We start from the raw sequence: 23,105 nt of genomic DNA, 5'->3' as shown, positions 1-23,105 counted from the left end.
GCAGGACCACAGAGCAACTGCTAATTAATGTTAATTACCTGGAATGATTGTGTTCACATTAGCATTGAGACTTCCAATTAGCTAGCTGTCCTCAAAAATATAAAACACTATTTATGGAGACAAGTTTGTATTTGTAATTACTGATTTTATTTTATTTTTAAAAATTTTATTTATTTTGAGAGAGAGAGAGAGAGAGAGAGCACGGGAGGGGCAGAGAGACAGAGAGAGAATCCCAAGCAGGCTCTGCACTGTCAGCACAGAGCCTGACTTGGGGCTCGAACACACAAACCATGAGATCATGACCCGAGCCGAAATCAAGAGTCAGTCACTTAACCGACTGCGCCACCCAGCAAAATCAGTAATTACCCCTGTAATTACTAATTTTAAAGTCTTTCTTGTGTTATTATTTATGCAGGGTATGAAAATGATCTATTAACCTTCCTTTTTTTATGACGCATCGTCCATGTAATTCAGCTTGGATATTTCTGTATCAAGAGTATTAAATTCATTCTACGGCAATTCTTAGTTGTTTTCGTATATATTGAACACATTTCCCTCACGAACATGTGAGGTACAAAACCGAACCAAACCAATCCAGAGGAAGTTTCATTAAATAAATTTATTTGTTAAAATAATTTAACTCCAAATACAACTGTTGAATTTGCATTGAGTTATAACTACAATCCATGTTTTAATCGAAATGTCAAGGTTTAACAACTGACATTGTTACAAAACAATAAACTGTTGTTCAATTTTAAATGGTCAGTTGTATTAGAGCTCAACAATGAACTGTGAACTATATCTCTGGGAAACCCCAAATCAATAATGATAAGTCTGTTTCCAAAACCCACTGCGGTCATTCTTGAAACCCTGATCAAGATTTAATAGATGCACAATGACACGTTAATTAAAAAAAAAAAAAAAAAAAAAAAAAAGACCCCCATAGTCTCAAACGTTTGATTGGCCAAGGAGACAGGTAAAGCTTACCAGTGTGAACACAAGGCTAGTGAGAAGAACAACTAAAAACCAAAACAAAACAGCGGAAAACCAACAGCAACAAACAAAATAAGCACTTTCACATTCAGACATACACGGACAACATTCCCATTGGAAAACTCCTGAAAACACACAGCAGACATCCTTAGGCAACATTTCTTCACAAAGAAAAGCATAAAATATCAGTAGTTTTTCCACAGAAGAGTGACGGCAATTCTAGCACTTAGTCAAAAATTCAGTTCTAGTTCTACGAACCAAAGGAAAAGATCACGGAGCACCTTTCGATAGTTTAAGGAAGATTTTACGTAACGCTTTTGATCCGATGCTGGCGTGTATGTTGTAAATTGAACAAAATGAAAGGCATCCGTTACCATCACTATCACAGCTTGAAAAAGAACCCCCCCAAAAAGCTGCAACATAAAAGGGGGAAAAAAAAAGAACTTAAAAAACGCTGCCTGTGTTGAAAGTAAAACAACACAAAAGGAAAACAAAGGAAAAAGCTTATCACAAATAGCTAAAGAAAAAGTGGGTCTTTGGATCAAACCATAACATTTTTAAGGCATGTTAGAAAAACTTTCACTTATCTAGGTGCTAGTCTGATCAGGGCATAAAATAAATAGCGACACAAGGTCACCAACTTTTCTCTGTAGCCACGATGATTTGTGTGCCAACAAATTCAATCCTCCCGTTCTTAAGCTTGTTATTAACATCTCAACAAACACATTCATTCAAACCGAGTTATATTCATACCAGATGAAATACCAACAGTTAAGAGCACAAGAGGGTTCCCATGTTTCTGGATATCTTTGATGCTTTGTCACTAAATATGAAGGGCTGTGTGCAGACGCTGATCAGGCAGCCAAATCGGTTCTTACCAACATCTTTACAGCGAAAACCCACCTTACTGTCTGACGCAAACACGGGGGACGAAAATCCGGATTTTTAATCTTTCCACCTTACATTTTGCCATACTTTTCATATTTGACTTCTTTTTCTTGTCTGCATGGCAATCCGTAGTGTAAAACTGTAGAGTCTTTATAGATGTTTTTAATATGTGCTCTTAGTTGTCTGTTAAATATGGAATTCTAAAAAAACAATCATTCTGAGAAGTTAGACGCTTCAAGTCTCAACTGATTCACTAACAAATATTTCTATTTTTCAGTAGATAAATCGTACTTCTTGAATCTCTGGTTTCTCTAAAGGTTTGGAGTCAAATCAACTGTTACATACTGAAATCTGTTTCAGTAAAATGGGTTAGAACTTTCCATCCTGTAAACAAGGTGCTTCACAATTGGGGGTTATAAAAGAAACAAAAACAAAAACAAAAACCGATATTGAAGAATGCAAATATTCACAATTCAAAGATTTTTAACAATCACAGCCTGGTTGGATCCACATATCTCTGTTTTCTCACCTATGAAAAGTACTATCCACCTTTCTGCTATCCGCTAAGCTTAATGCCAGCTCACTAAACACTTGGGGGTTACCAAGGATTTCAGAAAGTGTCAAAAACACGCAAATAATTTAAAAAATGTTTTTGATACACTATATTCTGCAGTAGGGATGCTCAGTGTAGGCAATGATCTCTGACTTGTGCCAAATTCTCAGGAACAATAAACACACATGCACACGCAAACACACGCTCCTCTCTCAGGTACCCACAGAAGACCAGCGGTTACTTGCCCAAGTGTGTGAAAGCAACAAAGTGTGGGGCAGGATGCAGATCGCAGGCTCAGCGCTATTGCAGTTCTGAAGGCCAAATCTATCTCCAGAGGATTCGCTCAGGATACTCTCTTCAGCATTTACAGCTCTGAAGTTTGCTCAAAACCCTTCTGCACTTGATTGTAAAACCTACGAATAGGTTTTTCCTGTGCCACTAGTCATGCAAATGATAAATACTTCACGGCTATGAAAACCCAAAATGTCAGAGCTTGAGCACCTTTTCAAAAGAAAATATTCTCTCTAGCTTTATTTGCCACTTCAGTAATCAGGGCAAAATTGTTATAAGAAAATCTTTATAGAATTCCCCAGGAAAATTAAAGATAAAAGGGTTGTGTTTTTTTTTGTTTTTGTTTTTGGTTTTTTTTTGTCCCTTACCTTCCACTCTATAATTTATGTTCTACTTTTAAGCCCAAATTATTTCACATGGTTATTCAATTTTTAGATGCCTGCAATAAAGCTCTGCTATAGCAAACGTGATTTCGAAAGCAGGTTAGCCAAGAATCACACCACAACCAGAGCCCTTAAAGGCAAGAAGGTCTGCTGCTTTAACGAACGTAAAAAATGCAAGATGTGTGTACTGTCCTGTGAGGTTTCTGCAAACGGGAACACGTGGATGCAACATGGCTTCATTTTCCTTACACGATGGTACTAGTTAATCTACCAGAACGCTTCTTGTGAGTAAGGCGAGGCAATCTTCCCATCACATCGCTTTCTTCTTGTCAATTAAGACCATGCCCGCTTTGTTAACAGAGGGTGGGCTTGGGGGTTGAATTCGGATCAAACCCTAGTGAGAGCCTCCATTTTGGGTGGCAAAGCAGGTGATTTAACACATTCGAAAGCCAGATCGTATTCGTACACAACCTGTTCTGATTTTTTTTGCTCTAGCAAGGATCGATGCACGAGTTAGTTCTGCGTCACACGTTAGGATAACATCTACAGTTAAGCATCAATTTTGAGGAACAGAAATGCGTCAGCTGAGGAAAGAATCTCTCCCTGTAATGCCGTTGGCAGGTCAGCTGTTACTGACTTGACGGAATACATTGGTTAGAAGCACTATCTCAAGTCCTGAAATTTCAGTACTCTCCGTAGGAAAATATTTCTCCTTTACTTATTTATTTATTTTTTTTCAAAGAAGACAAAATATCTTAACCGCAAGTGGTCATAGGGATTCTTCCGGTTTCTCTCTCATGATTATTTTGAATTTATACAATAGTTGCTTCTGTCAACTCGGTGACAATGCCACCACAGCTTCCGAAGGAGATCACCCTGTAGACTGGCTATGCCTTCAAGTTGCAGGTGCGTCCAGGAGGCCGAGGACAACGGTGAAGACTGTAGGTACTGACCCCAAGTGGTACTCAGAGACCTCAACTGACAATCACTGCTCGACGCCCAACGAGGGCGGCCGTTGCACTGCAGAGTCACCCCCCACACCCTGCGGACTCCGCAGTCGCGCGGACGAGGTGCGCCCTCGCCTGCGGTAGCAGGCAAGGCCCGACCGGGGCGGCCGCATCGGACGCTATTGGATGTTACAGGCAGAACAGCACGGGTCGTCTTTGTCAGGCTGCGCGGCGTAGTTCATCTGCCTCACGATTTCGGCAAAGAGTTCGTCCACCATCGTTTTGCTCTTGGCAGAAGTCTCCATAAAGGGGCAGCCCCACTCTTCGGCGAGGGCCCTGCCTTCGTTGGATGACACCTCCCTCTCACTTTCCAGGTCCACTTTGTTCCCAACCAAGATGACTGGCACTTTCTCATACCTACAAGAGAGCAAACGAGACACAGACATTATAAAAGTTGGCACTAAGTTAAGTGGCTGAAACGTATCTTCTCTCTTTTTATTCTATTCTACCACAAACATTCTCCACCACAAACGTCATTTGCCTCACTTGGCTTGACATCTCCCTGAGGGCATTCAGGTGCTGCCCTCACAGTGGATAGTAAATGGGGTTTTGGAAACGAGGCTTTACATGAATCAATTATACAGCTTCGAAAATCAATTTACCTTTCCAGATATATTTGGAAAATTATTCTCAGAATCTCAGAATAAATCCTGTTAGGTGGCTTAATTTAAACTTTTCCATTCTAAGAGATGCTTACTCAAAATTTCAGTTGATGAAGTAATAGCTCTACTGAGCAAGCAAACGATTTATAATTGTCAGCATTTTACTCCACTCCATAAATATACAAACTGGTCATGTTGGAATAGTTCCTAAGACAAAAGACAGCAGAAATCATTAGGATGGAAACTATCAAATATGACTACATTCTATCCCTTTGATAAAACTGTTCCAGATTAGCCAGTTGAAAGACATCATGGTTCTTTTCAGCCTGCAAGGAGTAAACATTTCAGTCATTAGCTTTATTTGATGCCGTCCCTTCCTTCCTAACCAGCACAAGTGTGCCATAGGCCGAATGTTTGTGCCCCTTCTTCCCAGTGTTGAAGCCTAAGCCCCACTGTGATTGTATTTAAGAGTTTGGGGCTTTGGGGCAGTGATTTCATCACGGATGGGATTGGTGCCCTTTTATGTGGAAAAGAGATAGGGGAGTGCTCCCTTGCCCCAACCCTATGTGAGGACTCAGCAAAAAGATGAGTCCAAGAACGAGGGAAGCGGGCCCTCAGCACACACAGAAGCTGGCAGAGGCTTGATCTTGGACTTCCTGCCTCCAAACTGTTGTTTAAGCCCCACATTCTGAGGTTTTTTGTTATAGCAGCCAAAGATAAGGCGTCTGTGAGTTACGACATCTGGAAAAAAGCTAGACTAATAAGGATAACAAAACGGTATGAAAAGAACAAAGTAAAAAGGCCCTAAATCATTTTGATACCTAAAGCTGATCGATTCTTTTTACGATGGTTACTCACAGTGTAAAAATACATGGTGCTACTCTGCATAGTTATTTACTAATATTCTTTATGTTTGTTCTAAGAAATGTTGCTAATATATTTTCCTAAGGCTATCATTTTTACTTTAAACATCATTTATTTATTTTCTAATTTTTTTAAGTTTATGTATTTTTTAGAGAGAGAGCAAGAGAGCACGAGCAGGGAAGAGGCAGGGAGCCAGGAAGAGAGAGAATCCCAAGCAGGCTCCACGCTGTTAGTGCAGAGCCGGACAGGGGCTTGATCTCATGAACCATGAGATCACGACCTGAGCCAAAATCAAGAGTCAGATGCTTAATCACCTGAGTTACCCAAGTGCCCCAAACATCATTTTAAAAGCTTCTCGTGATTTTAGTATAAATCAGTGTGTGTGTGTGTGTGTGTGTATGTGTGTGTACCTTCCTCTAAGCAGAATGCATCTCTAATCTATAAAGGAAGTAAACCACACCATTGCACATAAGGATAACATATGACAGGACGCGGCCACTCCATCAGAAGAGAAAACTACCACATAGGACTTCACTGAGGCGGGGTTCGTACAGAGTTTTTATCATTCAGGAAACTGAGTGCTGGGCAGGTGGTTAATGTGAGTGAGAATCCTTCCACGGTCTCCTCACTCGGTGAAATTGGTTCTCTCCCCTCACTCACGCTTGTAAAGCAAACTATATTCCCACCAGAGTCTCACTTCTGTCTCTGGCACTCGGTCAAACTGAGAACTGTTTCAACAAGAGGGCTCCCAGAAGTGCGCCACTTAGCAATCTGGAACATAAAAACAACTTAAAAATGTGTGGGGACAACCGTATCAAAGGTAAATCTAGAACTTGGGTATTCTTTTGCAGGAAATGGATTTGGACAAACTCCAATGTGTATCAGTGGCTTTATCTGAATTTACTGTGGCCCAGCTGGGCCTTGTGCTTTGTGGCCTCAGATCCTACTGCGAGCTCTGGCCGTACGACACACGGGTTTTTCACACCTTCTAGGACTCTTCCCTACAAACAATTACGTGTGCCCGGTGGCCTCTGCAAGGACAAGTGGCAGCAAGGTGAAGCTGCATTACAAACGCTGCGGACCAGCTGCTTTGCATACGAGCCTTCTCAGCCTTCCGAACTTATTTTGCTCGCAAGCTTTTAACTGCATTTCGGTTTTCCTTATGAGAGTACATACACCGCAGCGTTACTTTAAATCGCCTTGTTTGGCAGGGAAAGAACATAAACATGAATACAATCCCGAAAAATGTATTGGTTGAATTGAATCGGGTTAAAAATTAATTTCAATCTCTGTGGACCATCCTTAACAGGGAAAGTGATGACATCGCTTTCTCTTATTAGTGAAGCAGTGTTTTAGAGACTATGTTTTTAGTTTAAATAAAGTATGAAATCATGTTTTATAGGTAAAGAAATAGTTCTTACACTTCTAACCAAACGCGACAGCTGTGTGGATTTTCAAAACTTGCAAACATATCAAATCATTAGCAGTTGTATCACGCACCGTTTGAATCAAGAATCTGAATAAATGTTGCCAACGGATTCTCAAAAGGGCAACAAGAACACTGCAAATATAAGTCCGTATGTAACAGCATTTAGTTAACTGTCCAGTGAAGGTGACAGTTTAGTAGCAGAGAGCCTGGCCATTATATCACTATCTGAATGGTCAGTGGTCTTCTCTAAGACCGAGATGCGAAAACGGCTGGAGCAATTCAGACTGATGTCCTGAGAAGACTTTCAAAGGTCTTCGGGGAAAAGAAGTATTCTCTACATCTCGGAATAGCAGACGGTGAGAAATTGTGTCTCTTGCTGTTAACATTAATACATGACACCGCAGAAAAGATTCGAAAGTGGGATTTGGAGGCTCGGCTTCCAGCCCGGCCACTGAGGCTGCAAGACTGAGCAAACCTTGCACCGTATTCACCTGTAGTCACTTCCTTGTCGGTAAAAAGGGAGTCAGGGGATCTGTTCCCACTGAACGCATAGGTTGCTGTAAAGCTCACAGGATGCCCTAGAAAGCCCCGAGTGCTGGGGAAACGCGGGGCGGTGCTTCTTTCCTGTCCTGCCTGCCCGCTGCTGCGAGGACACAGCTTCTCGAAGTGTCAGAAGGGAGGTGAGGAGCTCCTGAGGACAGACAGGCAGGAGACACTGACCCTGAGTCAAGGAACGAAGCAGCCACCTGCCGCCAGCCTTCGCCTTCTCCAGTCCCCTGGGCTGAGCAGGAGGGGAAGAGGGACAAGCAGAGCAGGAAAGCCTTCTTTCTCCAGATACAGCCACCTGTGCGGAAGGGGAGGCGAGGCTCTGGGTTGGGCTGACGGAATGGGTCCTGTGTGGAGGGGGTAAGATTTGGGGAAACGAGGATCCTCCTCAAGGCGGGCGGGTGAGAAGGCAAAGGGAAAAAAGCAAAAAAGCCCTGTGTTGACACAACAGAGGGGGAGCGTGGGGAAACCCTGCTCCCTGCCCCAGCAAGGGTGTGCTGAAAAACCAACAAAGCCAGACCAGGACTCTGGTCCCTGAACTGCCTCTAGCTACTTCTGTCAATTTAGCAAATTAACTTCATCTCTTGGTTCCCAGTTTCTTGAACTATAAAAGTGAGCTGGACTAGGTTTCCAAGGCGCGCTTCAGCTTCGAAGCTAAAAATCAGGACCTAGTGGGCCATTCCCACAATCAGTACATATCATTGACCAAGTGATGGCTGACAGCTTAGCACTGTTCTTGGCACAACACCCAACAGGATGATCTTTTTTTTTTTTTAGTGTTTATTTTTGAGAGAGAGAGAGAGAGAGAGAGAGAGGAGACAGAGAATGGGGGAGGTGCAGAGAGAGGGAGACACAGCATCCGAAGCAGGCTCCAGACTCTGAGCTGTTAGCACAGAGCCCGATGCGGGACTCGAACCCACGAACCGTGAGATCATGACCTGAGCTGAAATCAAGAGTCAGACACTTAACCGACTCAGCCACCCAGGCGCCCCTCCTTGGTATTTCTTTTAAGAACGTGAGCAGGGTTATGGTCATGCAGCTCAAATAATCTTATATTTGTTTATAGTCTGCAAACAGTTGTTTTATCGACATGATTTTTACAGTGTTTATTGTATTCATGAGCATGATACATGACGTATTGATGAATAAAACTAGCTCTGCCTAATGCACTGAATGGATCATCACTCAGGCTGGAGTATCACTCGGCTGTAGAATGCCGACAGGCTTCTCAGTGAGGTAGCTTCACAGAGTTCACAACATTTGATGCTTGCCAATGGATGCCAGTGGTTTTTTAATCGCTTTCCAATAGTCTCATGTTGTTTTCTCTTTTTTGGTAACTGTCCTGATATGTGTGTATGCATTTGTATGTGTGTATGTATGTTTTACTTCTGGTTGTGCCTAAACTTGGCCAATTGCCAAAACACCTGGGGAATTAAAAAAAGTACTGATCCCCAGGCCCTACTCCAGACCTACTGGATCTGAACTTATGGGACCAGAGATCCACAAAGAGGCTATGAAAAAAATATATATCTACATGTGTAAGCTCTGAAGACTACTCGTGCGGGTCAGCAGGGTTTTGAAGACACTGGCCTAATCTGTTGCTTCGTGACCTCAAACCATACTGTGTTGACATAGTTCATAGTTTTCCACTGCGGCAAATCCAGAATCAATTCCTTCTTCCCTTCATTTATTCACCAGTGATAAGGTGTAGACAGAAACCACCACAGTCAGCGCCTTTAACTTCCTTTGGAGGGAAGCGTATGAAAAGAAGGCCGTGCTGAGGCACCTGGGTGGCTCAGTCGGTTAAGTGGTTAGGCTCTTACCACTCTTGAATTCAGCTCAGGTCACGATCTCACGGTTTGTGTCATGCTGCATTCTTCTAAGTCACTTTTGCACAAGCAGGTTGAAGTACAATTGTCTCTGAATTCAGGAATGAAAATCAGGAAGATTTTTTTTTTTTTAATTTTTTTTAACGTTTATTTATTTTTGAGACAGAGAGAGACAGAGCATGAATGGGGGAAGGTCAGAGAGAGAGGGAGACACAGAATCTGAAACAGGCTCCAGGCTCTGAGCTGTCAGCACAGAGCCCGACGCGTGGCTCGAACTCATGGACCGCGAGATCATGACCTGAGCCAAAGTCGGACGCCCAACCGACTTGAGCCACCCAGGCGCCCCAAAATCAGGAAGATTTTTATAGGTCCCCTTAGTCAACCTTCCCCTCATGTTAAAAATCTCATCTACCAAGAGAGTCTCAAGGCAAAATGTCAAACCACTTGAGGCTCCAACCACTTCCATGACAACCTCACCAAATGGCTATATTTGAACATCATTAGTGATGCGGAACTCATATCTCAAACAACCCATTCTGTCCTTTCTGTCAGTTCTGTTAAACATTAGTGTTAAAAAGCCAGTGTTAAAAGGTTTATCCCTGTCTCGTGAGCTGTCATTTGTAACATCTTGGCCCTTCCCATAGGTCCTAGTTCTTGTACCCTTTAGAATATAGAAATGTTTCTCCAGAATGCAAATAGGTTTTCTTTCTCCTCTCCCTGCTCAAATTAAATAAGTACAGTCGACCCTGAACAACGTGGGAATTGGGGCGCTGACAGCATATAGACTCCCCCAAAACTTAACTGCTAGTAGCCTACTGTTGACTGGAAGCCTTACTGATAACAAAAGCAGTCATTTAACACATACTTTGTTATATGTATTATATACTTTATTCTTATAATAAAGTAAGCTAAAAAAAGAAAATGTTAAGAAAATCTTAAGAAAGAGGGGCACCTGGGTGGCTCAGTCGGTTAAGCGTCAGATTTCGGCTCAGGTCATGATCTTGCGGTCCGTGGGTTCAAGCCCCGCGTCGGGCTCTGTGCAGACAGCTCAGAGCCTGGAGCCTGTTTCAGATTCTGTGTCTCCCTCTCTCTCTCTCTCTGCCCCTCCCCTGCTCATGCTCTGTCTCTCTCTCTCTCTCTGTTTCAGAAATAAATAAACGTTAAAAAAATTTTTAAAAAAATCCTAAGAAAGAGGAAACACGTTTACAGTACTGTACTCTATTTATTGAAAAAAATCTGCATATAAGTGGATCTGCACTGTTCAAACCCATGCTGTTCAAGGGTCAGCCATAATAATGATAAAAATCCCAGCGATATTTAAATAGGTAAGGAGGAAAATGAAAGACATTTTTAATCCCATTTCCATGAGAATAATCTAACTTTCTGGTATATATCCTTCCAGACTATTTTCCTATATGAATCTACATAAACATAGATATTAGTTTTTGTAAAAGGAGACTGTACCAATTATATTTGAAATCTCCATTTCAATAAATGATGTAAGTTTTATTAATGGCTAAGTAGTATTACATTTTATAGACTCTATACTCTGTACCATAATTTAATTACTTCTTCCCCATTAATGCATTTTTTTTACTGATTCATTTTTTTTTTACTAACATAAACAGCAGTCTGATGAGCTACACTTAGAAGTGTGATTTCTGTCTCAAAGGTATATGTAATATGTGTGTAGGTGAGCCAGAAAAATCACATTTCTAAGTTCATCAGATTGTTGTGCACACACACAGAGTCTTAACTGGCATCCCAAAATTTGTATTACAGCCAGTAGTGTGTAAGTTAAGAGTGCCTGTTTCTGCAACCGTGGGACTGATATTTTTAATCTTTCAGTAAAGTATTGTGGCAGTCCTGAAGAAAAAGGATTGTTTTTGGCTAGGAGGTGACAGCTTCTACCACAGCTTGCTAGCACGAAATATCAATACTTCTTGTAAAGATGGAAACCATGAGCTAAGTAAGGCTGCTCTCTTCCTCTAGACTGACTTGTTTTGAAGTGACGAAATATTTCATCTTAAAAGGGCACTTCTGGTAATTTAGCTTGAATAATGAAACCACAGTCCTCTGCTCTGACTTTCTGCTGGTTTCAGAATGCATCCTGAAGAAGAGAGAGAAATCTGTAAATGTAATACAAAAATTAAGCGTGGAGAATAATGACACTAAAAAGACATTCAAAGCTATCAGGGATACTCCATACCGAGGTTAATAAACATAATCTGCCTTCCTAGAAATTAAGAGCTGGCACTGTATCAGAAGAATCGATTCCTCGTAGTTTGTGAGGGACCAATTGATCATGACAATGCAACTGAGGCATTTTAAATGTCGTATTAAAAACCAACTGAGGGAGAAAATATTTTTACACCTGATAAAGGATTTATTATCCAAAACATACAAAGGAGTCTTGAAACTCAACAATAAGAAAACCATCAACCCAATAAAAAATCAGTCAAAGACCTTAACAGACACCTCATCAAAGAAGATATACAGGTGGCAAATAAACATATGAAAAGATGCTCTACCATCATATGTCATCAGGGAAATGCAAATTAAAGCAATGAGATACTGCTACACTCCTACTAGAGTGGCCAAAATCCAGAACACTGACACCACCAAATGCTGAAGGATGTGAAGCTACAGGAACTCTCATTCACTTCTGGTGGGAATGCAAAATGTTTAGCCACTTGGGTGGTTTCCTACAAAACTACACATACTCTTACCACGCAGTCTAGCAATCCCAAGTATTTACCCAAAGGAGCTGAAAACTTGTGTCCACATAAAAACCTGCACATGGATGTTTATAGCAACCTCACACATAATTGCCAAGATTTGCAAGCAACCACGATATCCTTCAGTAGGTGAATGGATAAATAAACTGTGGTCCATCCAGACAATGGGATTTCATTCGGCAGTAAAAAGGAGTCAGCTATCAAGCCATGAAAAGACAGGGAGGAACCCTAAATGTACATTACTAAGTGAAAGAAACCAATCTGGAAAGACTACATACTGTACGATTTCAGCTATATGATATTCTGCAAAAGACAAAACTATGGAGACAAGTTAACAGATCAAAGGCTGCCAGGAGTTGGGGTGGGAGACGGGAAGGGATGAACAGGTGCAACACAGTATTTTTAGGGCAGTGAAAGTACTCTGTAGGATACCATAATGATGGATGCATGTTATTAAACATTCGTCCAAATCCACAGAATGTACAACACCAAGAGTAAACTCTAAGGTAAACTGTGGACTTTGGGTGATTACGATGTGTCAATGCAGGTTCATCAATTGTCACAAATGTACTACTGTGGTGGGAGATGTTGATAATGGGGGAGGCTATGCATGTGTAGGCAGGGATTATATGGGAAATCTCTGTATGTTCCTCTCTTTTTCTTTTCTCCTTTCTATCTTCTGCCCACTTTGCTGGGAAGATGACCACAACTGTAGAAACTGTGTAGCAGTGCAAAAGGCTATTAAACAATTTATCTAACATTTATAAAACACTCCATGCAACAAAAGCAGAATATATTCTTCCCAAGTGCTCCTGGAACATTCACTAGGATAGACCATATTTGGGCTATAAAAACTGTAACAAATGTCAAAGAATTGAAATGATACAAAATATGTTCTCAGACCATAATGGAATTAAATGAAAAATTAGTAACAGGAAGATATGAGAAAATTTACAAATGTTTGGAAACTGAACCATATACTTCTAAATAACCCATGGCTTAAAGAAGACATCACAAGGAAAACTAGGAAAGATTTAACGGAAAGAAAATAAAAATATACCCAAATTTGTGGGACACAGTTAAAGCAGGTCACAGAGAACTATCATAGCATTAAATGTCTATATTTGAAAAGAAGAAATGTCTCAGGCCAGTGATCTATGCTTCTACATTAAGAAACTAGAAAAAGCACAAAATAAATCCAAATTAAGCAGAAAGTAAAAATAATAAATAGGAAAAATCACATAAATCAAAGACAGAAAAACAATATAGTAAATCTAAATAGAAATAGACCTAAATAGAAAACTAAAAAAACTAGTTCCACATCAGTAGAATTGACAAACCTCTAGCCACACTAAGAAAACAAGGACACAAATTAATGATATCAGAATGAAATAGGAAAAATCACTACAGACCCTACAGACTTTGGAAGAATATGCTCCTGAAAGAGAAACTTAGGTGAAATGCACCAATTCCTTGCAATGATTAACTTACATGATGTCATCCATGCTCCCCTACTCAGGGGCTGACAACAGCTTTCCACTGTTAACCATGTCATATATACACTTTTCCGTTTAGTTCTTCAGCTATCCAAACTCTTGCCCTTCATATCTAATTCAACCTTATTTCCTACAACTTTCCAAAGAGAATCTTCTGCTCTTAATTCTGTCTCCTTGTTCATGGTGGTCGTCTAACTATAGTGGTCCTCACCAATCAAGTTATTTTCAAGGTTTTATTTAAATTCCAATTAGTTAACATACAGTGTAATATGAGTTTCAGGTGTAGAATTTAGTGATTCACTACTTCCTACCAGTCAAATTCTAACTGCCATTCAAAGCTCAGGTCAAATTTCATCTCTTTTAAAATCTTCCCTTACTTTTGTAACAAATTAGTTCGGTTGTCTGAACTCTTATTTACATTTTATATTGAGCATAGGAGTGCTGGGTGTCTCTCTTTGTTGAGCATCTGACTTTAGCTCAGGTCATGATTTCACGGTTGGTGAGTTTGAGCCCCGCAATGGGCTCACTGCTGTCAGCATAGAGTCTGCTTTGGATCCTCTGTCCCCTTCTCTCTGCCCCTCCCATGCTTAAGCTCTCTCTCTCAAAAATGAATAAAACATTAAAAAAATAACTTGGGGTGCATAGGTTTTCATGCATACATCTCTTGAGTACCCACTAGGCATTGTGTGAGGCACTGGAGATATACGACAAATGAAGTCCCTGAAGTTTACATTCAAAAATTGGAGGAAACACTATACACAAAGAGACAATATAATGAAAGACTGTGATGGCTGTTACAAAGAAAATCGATATTACTATGTAATAACCTGCGTAGGCCAGTATTAATTACACTGGGTGATCAAAGAAGGCATTTCCAGGAGATGAAATCTAAGCACAAGCTTGAGGATTGAGAGTTGAATGAGCCATGGGAAAAACCAGGAATGAAACCTTTTAGGCAGAAGAAGATTTTAAAGATAGGCAGTAGGAAAGTAGTAGGCTTATCCAAGGAACAAAAAGGAGACTAGCATGGTTACATCATAAAGAGCAAGGGGAGAGAAGAGCATGAGGGATGAAGAGGACCGATGGCTACTATCCTAAGGACAGGAGAAAGAGGAGAAAGCTACTGAAGGACTTTCGGCAGGGAAGTTACATGGCGTATGTGTTAAGAGATCAGTGTGGCTAACATACAGAAAATGGATTTTAGGGTCACAAAAGTAGCAGGAAGATAAAAGACACCTGAAGTGGTCTAGGCAGGAGACAGCAAGGACTTGAACTGGGATGATGGCAATGGCAGTAGGAAAAAAAAAAAAAAAAGACAAAATATATTTGGAAATTGCACCAACAAGACATACTAAGGGCTGGTTGAAAGACACAGAGCAGGTAGTGGTTTTGACAAAAAAAGAGAAATCAGAAATGACTCATAGGTAAACTATTGTTTTTATAAGTATAGTTTTATCTTATGACTAAGAATATAAAACCACAAAGGGAACTACCATATGCCTTCTATTACCCTGTTTCTAATACACTTTCACTGTGACCATGTTTAAAATGATCTTGGCTATCTAAATCACTACTTCTTACAAAGAAGATTCTCGTATATCATGGAGTTCTTAATGAGGATTAAAGACCACCTCCTCTTAGCGTAGAGTTTACAAAATGATGATTTTCCCATAGAACTGGCTACTTCCTTTTCCTACAAAATTTTTATTTTTAAAATATCCTACTCAGGTTATTCACTTCATGTTTCTATTAATATTACTCTAGATTTCCACCCATCCTTCACTGATTATACCTGGGAGTCTCTTTAAAGGCCTGTATGTTTTTTCCATATGTGACATGTTATCTTACTGGGTAAGGTAACAATCATTTGCCACTCAAATTTTACCTTATTAAAGGTCTTCCCATATACTCTCAACTTACTATTAATAAAAAGAGAATGATATTTTAGCCTTCAACTCTTACCAGTTGGACATTTTGTTTACTTCTGAAAATCTGTGAATGATAATCATGCAACACTGTTAAGTGTACTATTTTTAAAGCTCCTTCTAAATTATTGCTTTAATGAAGTCTTAAAAGTCTTAAAAATATATTAAATAGGATACGAAAAAAGAACTAACCAAAAAAGGAAAGGTTAATAAACTGGGCTTCATTAAAATTAAGAATTTTTTTTTTAATTTTTTTTTTTTTAACGTTTATTTATTTTTGAGACAGGGAGACACAGAGCATGAACGTGGGAGAGGCAGAGAGAGAGGGAGACACAGAATCGGAAGCAGGCTCCAGGCTCTGAGCCATCAACCCAGAGCCCGACGCGGGGCTCGAACTCAAGGACCGCGAGATCGTGACCTGAGCTGAAGTCGGACGTTTAACCGACTGAGCCACCCAGGCGCCCCTAAAATTAAGAATTTATGCTCATGTAAAGAAACTATTAAGCAAGTGAAAAGGTAAGCCAAAAATTGGGAAAAGGTATTTGCAATACATGTATCTAACACAGGACTTCTACAAAAGAGAAGAAAACAACACAATTTTTAAATGGACAAAGCACTGGAGTAGGTATTTCTTAGGAGAAGACACCCAAATCATCATGAAGCAAATGAAAAGGCGCTCAACACCATTACACACCAGGGAAACAAAAACTAAACTCACAACGAGGCACCACGGGAATCTATCTTCCCAGGTTAGCTAAGATTAAGACGACTGACAATGTGAGCGCAAGATTAAGTTGGTACAACTACTTTGGAAAATCATTTGGCAGTATTTACTCATGCTGCAAATACGCATTCGTACCCAGTAATCCCATTCCGAGGTATACCCCCAAGAGAAAGTGTACATGCGTGCAACCCCAGATACGTACTAGAATGTTCACAGTAGCGTTAATGGTAACGGCCCCAACCCACCCCCAGAAGAAATGACAGAATCGTGGTACGTCCATATGAGGGGAACTACTGCGGCTTAGGAAAGAATTAGCTCCTGCTACCAGCAGCATAGATGAATCTCACGAAGGGTCCCTGGAACAACAGAAGCCAGGAGCCCAGGAACAGACGTGACTGATTGTGCTGGTCTTTGGGCCTGCAGTGACAGGGTGGGACACAAGGGAAACCGCTGTGCTGCTCGAAATTTGTGTCCTGGACGTTCATCCAGGACTTGACTATACGGGAGAGGCATCCAGCTGGACATCTAAGATGTATGCACTTTACTGCACAGAAGTGATACTTCAATAAAAAATAATAATAAATTGAAACAGAAAAAAAATCAATAAAGAAGATAATTATCTAAATGATTTCCTCATTAAAATTGGAACAGAAAATAACCTTCAGGACAAATTGAGCGAGCATGCATGTTGGCTACAGGGTTTTTCAGTCACAGAAAGTGCAGGATTCAGTCGATCAGTTAGTTTATTACTCAGCTGAACACTGCTAATCAATTTTACATTTCTGTCCAAGTTCTGTGCTGTTTAATTTATATTCAAAATTGCCTGAGGACTGAAAGCGTAAGGAATGCTAATACTAAAGAGCATGTCACTGGAAATAAAAATGATAATTTTGAACATTTTCTTCACTCTCAGATTTATAAATTGGATCCATCTAACCTTAGTTCTTTTTGGGCATATTAAGATACCACAGTACTTCAAATACCTATGTTAGAAAGAAAAAAAAATCTTGATGACTACATTTAATCTGGCTTTTTATTTATTAGAAGTGGGCATCTTCTACCCCAGGAATGTGTGTAAGGAAGTGTTCACAACTAGAAGCCTAAAACCCTGTCACTTAAAAACCAAATGCAAAAAATTATCTGAATAAACCAGTTGATTCTCTTATTTTTTTTAAAAAAAATTTTATGTTTATTTATATTTGAGAAAGACAGAGACAGAGACAGACAGAGCACAAGCAGGGGAGGGGCAAAAAGAGAGGGAGACACACAATCTGAGGCAGGCTCCAGGCTCCGAGCTGCCAGCACAGAGCCCAATGCGGGGCTCGAACCCATTAACCGTGAGATCATGACCTGAGTCAAAGTCAGTAACTTAATTGACTGAGCCACCCAGGCGCCTTATTTTTTTTTTTTAAAGCGTAATATCCAAGATACCCAAAATAAGGTATTAGAAAGCAGTTGTTGCTCTGTATTTGATACTTTAATGTGTAGCTAAATTTTAGTGTGTGTTTTAATGTATATTCGGTCTACCAAATCAAAATCTATCATTTTAAAAATCTGTCAACCAAGTATGGGTCTTCCTACATAATTTAAATAGCAGGGAAAGTTCACGTTGAGACACATAAATGAAGAACACACAGCTTTCATCTATCAAAGGAACAAATGTGTCCAGACATAAAACGTGCGTTTTACCTTTAGTGAGAGTTGAAATCCGAAACCTGTGCATCACAAAACAGGTCCCGCTCTTGTTCTTGAGAAGACTACACTGAGTCGGCTGCTCAGGCACATGCAGGTTGTCTGAACGGTTACCTAACTCTCCGTTTATTAAGTTATGGAATACGTCTTCTCGACACTTCTTCATTTTAGAATTTCTGGTGAAAATGTTTATGAATGAGAATTCCTCTGTAGCTGGTACACAGTTAAAGTTCAATTACAAATACTTTTCAGAAGCCATCTCTCCGAATGGAGATGATTTAAAGATGCAGCAAAGCTATGAAGAGCTAAAACTTTTTAGGAACTTTTAAATTATGAATAAAAGAATATTTGCCTTGTAGTAAGATACTATTGTAGTAAGATACTATTGTAGTAAGATACTAAAATATTTCTTACTTTCCAAATTACCATACAAACAGCACCAGAAACACCTGGGTGGCTCAGTCAGTTAAGCGTCCAACTCTTGATTTCTTTCAGGTCACGATCCCATGGTTCGTGGGATCGAGCCCCGCACTGTGCTCTGGGCTGACAACCAGGAGCCTGAGGCCTGCTTCGCACTGTACCTCTCCCTCTCCGTCTCTCTCTGCCCTTCCCCTGCTCGCGCTCTGTCTCCTTCTCAAAAATAAATAAACATTAAAAAATTGCACAATGAAGGAGCTGGAAACTATCACCATTGGTGGAGATTATGGTGCCCGACAGCAACCAACCATTGGAAACGAAGAGCTACAGATACTGTCACAGAATTCAAACCAACCCTGAAGCAAAAGAAGTTATAAACCGTTCTAAGAAGTCTCTGTGGGAGCCAGCAAGGGAGAATGGCTGGTAAGCAAAAAACGTCTTCAACAGTCTTTAATAGTCATCAGGTTTGGGATGAGGGGCTGTAGTAGGTCTAGTGTGGTGATTACAGAGGATGAGGAGAGCAAGGATTATTGGACGTGAGACAATCTGTCCCTTCATTTACATTCCTGCTATAGAAACCCTTCCATTTCCAAAATAACTCATTCCTGAGCTATGTAACCGCTTCCTAACTGGTCCCGCCTCCAATTCTTCACCTCTGTACTCTACCCTATATGCCACTCCCACATTATCTTAAAACATTGCAGTTTTCTCTCCATCCCCCCAAGCCACTTGATTAGACAAAGCTTATCCCTAGGCTAAGAGTCAAGGTCAACTGCAATTTGGTCAACGGCTAAAATCCTCATGGAGTGCATTATAAGGGAGAGAGAACTGGATTTGGGTTTCAGGTAACTAGAAAAAGCCGAGCTCTGCTCCCTTGGATGTCATGTGACCTTTCTGAGCTGCAGGTTCCTTATTTGTGACAGAAATTTTAACGATACTTAGGAATTAGGTTGAGGAACACGATGGTGATGACTTTACTAATAATAGCTAGCATCTGTAGACGGCTTAGTAGGGGCCAGGCACTGCACTAAGCACTTTACATGATTTAGCCATTAAAGTATTATGGATACTGTAAAATACTACAGAAATGCTAATTACTCTTTTCTAAGTTCTCTCAAACCATCTGCCAGTAAGTCAGTTCTAGAATCTTAATTGTGGTGATATATCTGTAAAAATGTACAAAAAATGTCAGACATAGTATCTTACCTCCTCTGTGTCTGGCTCCCATTCGCCTGGCAAGGACGGCCAAATCTAACCGTCTACTGAAGACCATTTGGTTTTCGAAAAAAACAGGATAAATACTACTCCTTCTAATATCAAAGGCTGACAATCTTCTCCAAACCGAAGTTTCTTTTCTTACTCCAGTCACCTTCTCACCCCAAACACCGCTAAGTCGTTAGTATGAACCATGGCTCTGAAGCCCTAGTAAGTTAATGAAAGAAAATAGAAAACAAAACAAAACTCTAGGCCGAGTGACGAGTTCTGAGATCAAGTCTTGTTTCTGCTTTACACCAGCTGTGCTACCTTTGCAGTTACATCAGGGGCCTCAGAAGGATGAGGGCTATGAACGTCCTACATATAGCTCTACCTCCAGTGCTGGAATCAATCCTCTTATAGACACACAAAATAGAGTGAGTTAGGGGCACCCGAGTGGCTCAGCTGGTTGAACATCTGGCTTTGGCTCAGGGCATGATCTCATGGTTCATGGGTTCGAGCCCCATGTCGGGCTCTGTGCTGACAGCTCAGAGCCTGGAGCCTGCTTCAGATTCTGTGTCTCCCTCTCTCTCTGCCCCTCCCCTGCTCATGCTCTCTCTCTCTCAAAAAATAAAAAGTGAAAAAAATAAAAATAAAAAATAAACAGAATGAGTTAATGAAATGATGATTTTCCAAGATGACAGCTTTTGCATGTAGACTATGGTGGAAATGTCACAGAAACAATGCAAGCATATCCAGGATCACCAGGCTGAAAAAAGCATTTTTGGATGGATACTACTGGGAATAGTTTCTTTTATGTTCTTTATCATGCCTTGCATTAGATACTGAAATGCTTAACATGATTCATGGTGGTATGGGGGGGGGGGTGTCTCCAGATATTTGGGAGCAAAAAGGCCAAAATCCAGAAATGTAATGACCTGAAGGGACCTTTACTAATTCGGCAAACTTTCTAAGTGTCAGGTGCTGGATATCAAAATGGAAGCAGTTTAGCACCAAATAAATACATGAAAGAAACTTGTCTTGTTAACATAGATGGTAGTTTATGTCAAAGGGTATAAACCTATGCTTAGATTTTTCTGCGGAAACTAAACGTTAATGTATTATATTCTTAATACAATCAAATCTGCTCTTCAAAGTTAATTGTATGTAGGTGGGAACAGTAAAATGACACCGGGCAGGTACTCTGTGAGGACACGTACGCTGTGAGGGCAAGTGGTAGGTGCTCGCATCAACCTGCCATCTTTTAAGAGTTAAGATACAACATCAACTCATTCACTTATTGTTTATCTTTAATAATATTTTAAGACCTTCACAGAGAAAGATAGTGCTCTTCTATCAAAGTAACTTCTAAAATAATAGGTTTCCCTAAACATGTTTTATTGTTTCAGATAATTATTGTGGCATTTAAAAACCAAACAAAAAACCTGCTCCAAAACTTAATGGCTTGACATAACCATTTTCCTATTATTTCAGGAATTTAGGCAGAGCTCAGCTGGGCAGTTCTTCTGGCGGGGCTCACTCAGTGGTGCTCGGTTAGGGCTGGGCTGAGCGGAAGGTCAAAGATGGCCTCACCACTGGCCTGGAATGTTGGTGGGCATGGCTAGTCTCCACTGTAGTCTCAGCCCTCTTCATGCGTTCTCCAGCACGGCAGCTCAGGGCTTCCAATGACCATGGTGAAAGGTGCTTAGTCTTGTTAGTGACTAGGCCCAAAACTTGCTTAGCATCACTTCGGCCATACTCTGTTGGTCAAAGTAGTTGCAGGCCAGCCCAGATTCAAGGGGAACGGAAACGGATCCTCCTCCCAATGGGAGTTGTGGCAAAGAATGTGCAGCCATCTTTAATCCAGCATGCTTAGAGAAAATGATGTCATCTTTAAAAACTGAATAAAACGTCATCAGTATTTGTTGATCCAAATTAACAAATGCAGTACAAAAGGATGTTGGCCAAGTCAAAGAAAGAGACTCTATACATAGACTAGACATCATGAAAATCTATGTAAAAATGGGATTTAAACTGTGATGATACTAAAAACAGGGAATTTGAGGTAAGAGTGTAGAATGGGCATATAATTTATTGCCCAGAGACACTTCTGAGATAGAAATGGGTACTGTAAATAATGTGCCATGGACACAGGCAGATACCTGAACTGTCCAGGTAGTCCCCTTTGGAGAAAGGGGACCAGATCAAAGCAGTGATACTTAATCAAAGGAAAAGATATAAGGGATTGTGAGAAGTCAATCAGTATGGTCTACAAAGAAAAGCTTCCAGACTCATTATTTAAACAGGATGTGCTGATGAGAGCCATGGACCCAATCTCCTTTCCCCAAACAGTCCCTTCTTCCATAAACGTCCAAGCGTTTCTTTCAGCGAAACCAGATGACATGCTCAGGGTGGTCTTAGGAGTAAGTGTTTTCTGTCATCAAGGGTAGCCTTTCAAAGGTACGTACCTCTGGGACTGGGGTGCTGACTTGTTAGGCCTGGGTGTAAACGTGCCATGAGGGCTGCTTTCCTCTGGGCAACTGCTGCTGGTGGCCACGGCATGGTCCCTGCTGAGCCTGAAAGCAGCCAGAGGATCCTCCCCACCCAGTGCCCCACGCAGCAGCTCAGGTCCTGCCTCACTGAAGGCCGCAGCACGCCGAACCCGGTTAATGGCCATTTGAGAGCAAGGACAGAGTTTATGCAAACGTTACTGTTCCTCAGCGTGAGACCACCGAAAAAGAAGTTGTGTGTCCTTAGAATTGTGCACAAACTGAATTAACCATGAAGAAATTCTTTCCTCATCTCCTGCTCTTCAAAAGTATGCTAATAAAGTTGTCTCCATTTCCAGTTAGCTCTGAAGCATGTGCGCATACATGTATTTAACTATCTGTCTGAGCCATGGCATCCAGCCCTCCACGGTACCAACAGTACTGATGGCCAGTGTTTGTTTGGAGTGTTGGTTCAAAAGCAGATAAAGAACAGTCTTGAGTGTATGTGGGTCATCTGAGTGGAGGTGGGGGTGACAATCTGGATAGTATAATTTTACATATACCGTATTTGGATATTTCAGTTTTGCTAAATGCAAAGACCAAAAACATACAAAGGTAAAGCTTATTCATTTCTTTTTTTTTTTAATGGCTATTTATTTTTAAGAGAGAGCGAGTATGAGCAGGGGACAGGCAGAGAGAGAGGGGACAGAGGATCCCAAGCAGGCTCTGCACTGACAGCAGTGAGCCCGATGTGGGGCTTGAAACCACGATCCCTGAGATTACGACCCGAGCAGAAGCTGGACACTCCACCCACTGAGTCACTCAGGCGCCCCTACTCTTCATTTCTTAATCTATGTTCGACTATCCTTGATAATCAACTAGTATCTTTAGTCCCCAGCTATCTTCCTGGAGGACTAGCTAATCCACTGTTCTTAATTTTCCACAGATTAGTTTACTTTTCTAATGCTTTCTAAAATAACAATTCTGCTCAAACCATTTTACAACCAAATATAAACAGAAAATAAGATTTCATTTCCAAGGAGGA

General features: G+C 40.8%; 1 protein-coding gene across 1 annotated transcript in view; it reads right to left on the bottom strand.

Moving 5' to 3' along the window:
• Window positions 1-595: 595 nt before the first annotated feature.
• Window positions 596-23,105, bottom strand: part of RAP2A (RAP2A, member of RAS oncogene family) — a 36,318-nt gene continuing 13,808 nt past the window's right edge. Inside the window, exon 2 of the mRNA XM_045481016.1 lies at window positions 596-4,472. Within this exon, the coding sequence (XP_045336972.1) occupies window positions 4,235-4,472 (238 nt within the window). The 3' untranslated portion in view covers window positions 596-4,234. The remainder of the gene's footprint in view (window positions 4,473-23,105) is intronic.

Source organism: Leopardus geoffroyi, chromosome A1 (assembly GCF_018350155.1).
Source record: "Leopardus geoffroyi isolate Oge1 chromosome A1, O.geoffroyi_Oge1_pat1.0, whole genome shotgun sequence".
In the NCBI taxonomy this organism is placed as follows: Eukaryota; Metazoa; Chordata; class Mammalia; order Carnivora; family Felidae; genus Leopardus; species Leopardus geoffroyi.
Note: the sequence above shows the minus strand (reverse complement) of the source record. Positions and strands in the feature narration are given on the sequence as shown.